The sequence below is a fragment of the Cyprinodon variegatus genome, unplaced genomic scaffold (genome assembly GCF_000732505.1).
Source record: "Cyprinodon variegatus isolate N-32 unplaced genomic scaffold, C_variegatus-1.0 Scaffold1173, whole genome shotgun sequence".
NCBI lineage: Eukaryota > Metazoa > Chordata > Actinopteri > Cyprinodontiformes > Cyprinodontidae > Cyprinodon > Cyprinodon variegatus.
The window spans coordinates 168,612-170,997 of NW_015151626.1; the positions used below are offsets into that span (position 1 = coordinate 168,612).

The following is a 2,386-nucleotide window of genomic DNA, read 5'->3' on the forward strand; positions in this document are numbered from 1 at the left end:
ATATGAAGCCTGTTGCTTCTTTAAGGAGGGCCAAGGCTGCACCGTACATAAAAACATTCGCAAAGAGTGAAGAGGAAGCCGCTGTGTGGATGTTTGAAAAGGAACACAGAGTGGACCATGAGCTTCTCTGTAACATGTTGCTCCAGTCCAACGGCAAACCTGAGCAGAAACCCGATGCAGCACCTCAGGGTACCCTCTTCACCACTCTGGATCTGAAGGCTGTCTGTGATTTATGCTCCAAGCAGGTGAATGAAATCACCTACAGCGTTCAGTCCGTTATTCACAAGTGTGGCCGGAGTCTCCTCCTAGCCAAAAACAAGGCCTCCAACCAGTGGAAGTCCATAGCTGAGCGGCCTACTGGGGGAACCATTGGAGCTAAAGTCCTCTATAAGGTCTGTGATCACTTTGTTGAGGGATCTGGATGCAGCAGACATAACTTAGGTAGGGGATGCACCTATGCCAAAAGCTCTGAAGAGGCCACAGTGTGGAACTTCCTCAGAGAGAAAGGTCTCAGTAAGACGGAGTTAATCACACACATAATCGAGTCTGATCCAGTCTCAGAAACACCAGAACATGCAGCCCATAGAATTCTTCAGAGGTTTTCTGGGAGATTCATGGAGTTCTGCAAAAGTTGTTTTCTGGGACGGCCGACTAAGCTGACACCAAAGCGATGGAATGACTTCTCCTCTGCAGATGCAGTTCACACCTGGGAGCCGGTTCTAGTTCATCACCTGTCAGAGGACAGCTCAAAGCACATCTACAGCCAGGTCCGCCCCCTTCCCCCAAACTGCCCCTTTAACTTCTGCAGTCACATCCGTCAGGGTAAGCCCTGCTGGCACCAGGCTGGCCACTGCAAGGCCGCCCAGAGTGAGGTGGAGATGGCGGTGTGGAAGGCTGAGCACAGCGGCCTCTCAGTGCGTCCTCACCTCCTTCGGCTCAGTCAGGAGAATCAGGTTCAGTCCAAGCAGGTCTCCATATTCTGTAAGGTGTGCCTGCTGGTGCTGTCCACCCCAGAGAGCTTCTACAAGCACTGCTCTACACTAGAACATGCCCAGCTCCTGTCCCAGGACACCACCACCAAGTGGAAACAGCGGCAGCCTCCCCACGGCCGGCGGGCAGAGTTATGGCTCTGCAACAGGTAAATAGCTCACGTCATGGCATCACATATGTAGAACCAACAGAAAACCCAACTACATGCTTCTAAATGGAGCTGAAATCAGATCTGAGTTGACCTGAGATTTGTTGGTTTTTTGGCTCCATCACCAAGGAGATGCTGTGAATCCAAACACAGCCACTTTTTTAGACGAGCATCAACCATCATTTTGGAAAATCTGAGAGTGGAAGAAGTTCAGAGGTGGCAGGTTTCAAATTGTGTATCTTTATTTGTAGCTCGGTTTCTACCTGTATTCTGCATACTGGTCTTCGTTTGCTGTGTTTACCTTGCATTAGATATCCGCTCATGTTCAGTCATGGCTCGTTCTAAATACTGCAAATGGGAAGTGACGCCTAAGCAACGTTGGAAGTGCATCCGCAGTCACTGTAAATGGTATCCGAATAGCGTTGGCCAGGGAGGAGCTAGGTCCAGAAAACAGCAAACGTCCAAGCACCTATTCAGTTACCATAGCCGGCTGTTATGAGGGTTGCTGGTGCAATATCGCTGGAGAGGAAACATATTGAAGGACTTTCTATTCTGCAAGGAGGTCTTTGGTAGGACAACCGCTGAAGAAATATTTTAACTTGTTGAGTTGGCACAGCAAAGATGTGAAAGAGTGGAGCTGTGCCATGGATAAAATCCATCAATCCAAGCTTTTAGTGACCCACCGTGCCCTGCATTGGCAGACACTAGCTTGCAAAGGCATGGTACCAGATCTGCACTCTGTTCTGAACACAGCTATCACTGCAGTTAACTTTGTGAAACCCTGAGCATTGCAATCATGTTTTTTTTGGTCAGATTTGAAATCTGAAATCTTGCACATTCATTGCACATTTTTTCTTGATCCAGACTGCATTGCCAAGTTAGTCTATCTTGCAGACATTCAACATATTGAACAGACTCAACCCCTCCATCCAAGGAGGCTTTAGATCTATCCTTGAAGTTAGTGACAAAAGCATAGCCTTTATGAAAAACAGACCTCTGGAGAAGAAAAAAGTATGAAATATCAGAAATGTTCCCCCAACAGTTTAACTGTTTTTAAACTAAGAGAACTTATCAGTTGCTATTGTGAGGGATTCCAAAAAAGGTAAAAACAAACCGCTGTACTTTGTTTTCCAAGTCTGAATGTCATGATGGGTTACTGAAAAGCCCAATATGCAGAACACCATGGAGACTGAAGAAAAGTTTAACAAGTTTATTGTTCACAAGCACATGGAAATAACACTGGTACTG

At 46.9% G+C, this 2,386-nt stretch overlaps 1 protein-coding gene across 1 annotated transcript in view; it reads left to right on the forward strand.

The window, feature by feature from the left end:
• The first annotated feature begins 102 nt into the window (after nt 1-102).
• Nucleotides 103-2,386, forward strand: part of LOC107101928 (helicase with zinc finger domain 2-like) — a 42,533-nt gene continuing 40,249 nt past the window's right edge. The window contains exon 1 of the mRNA XM_015401020.1: nt 103-1,138. Coding sequence (XP_015256506.1) covers nt 135-1,138 — 1,004 coding nt within the window. The 5' untranslated portion in view covers nt 103-134. The remainder of the gene's footprint in view (nt 1,139-2,386) is intronic.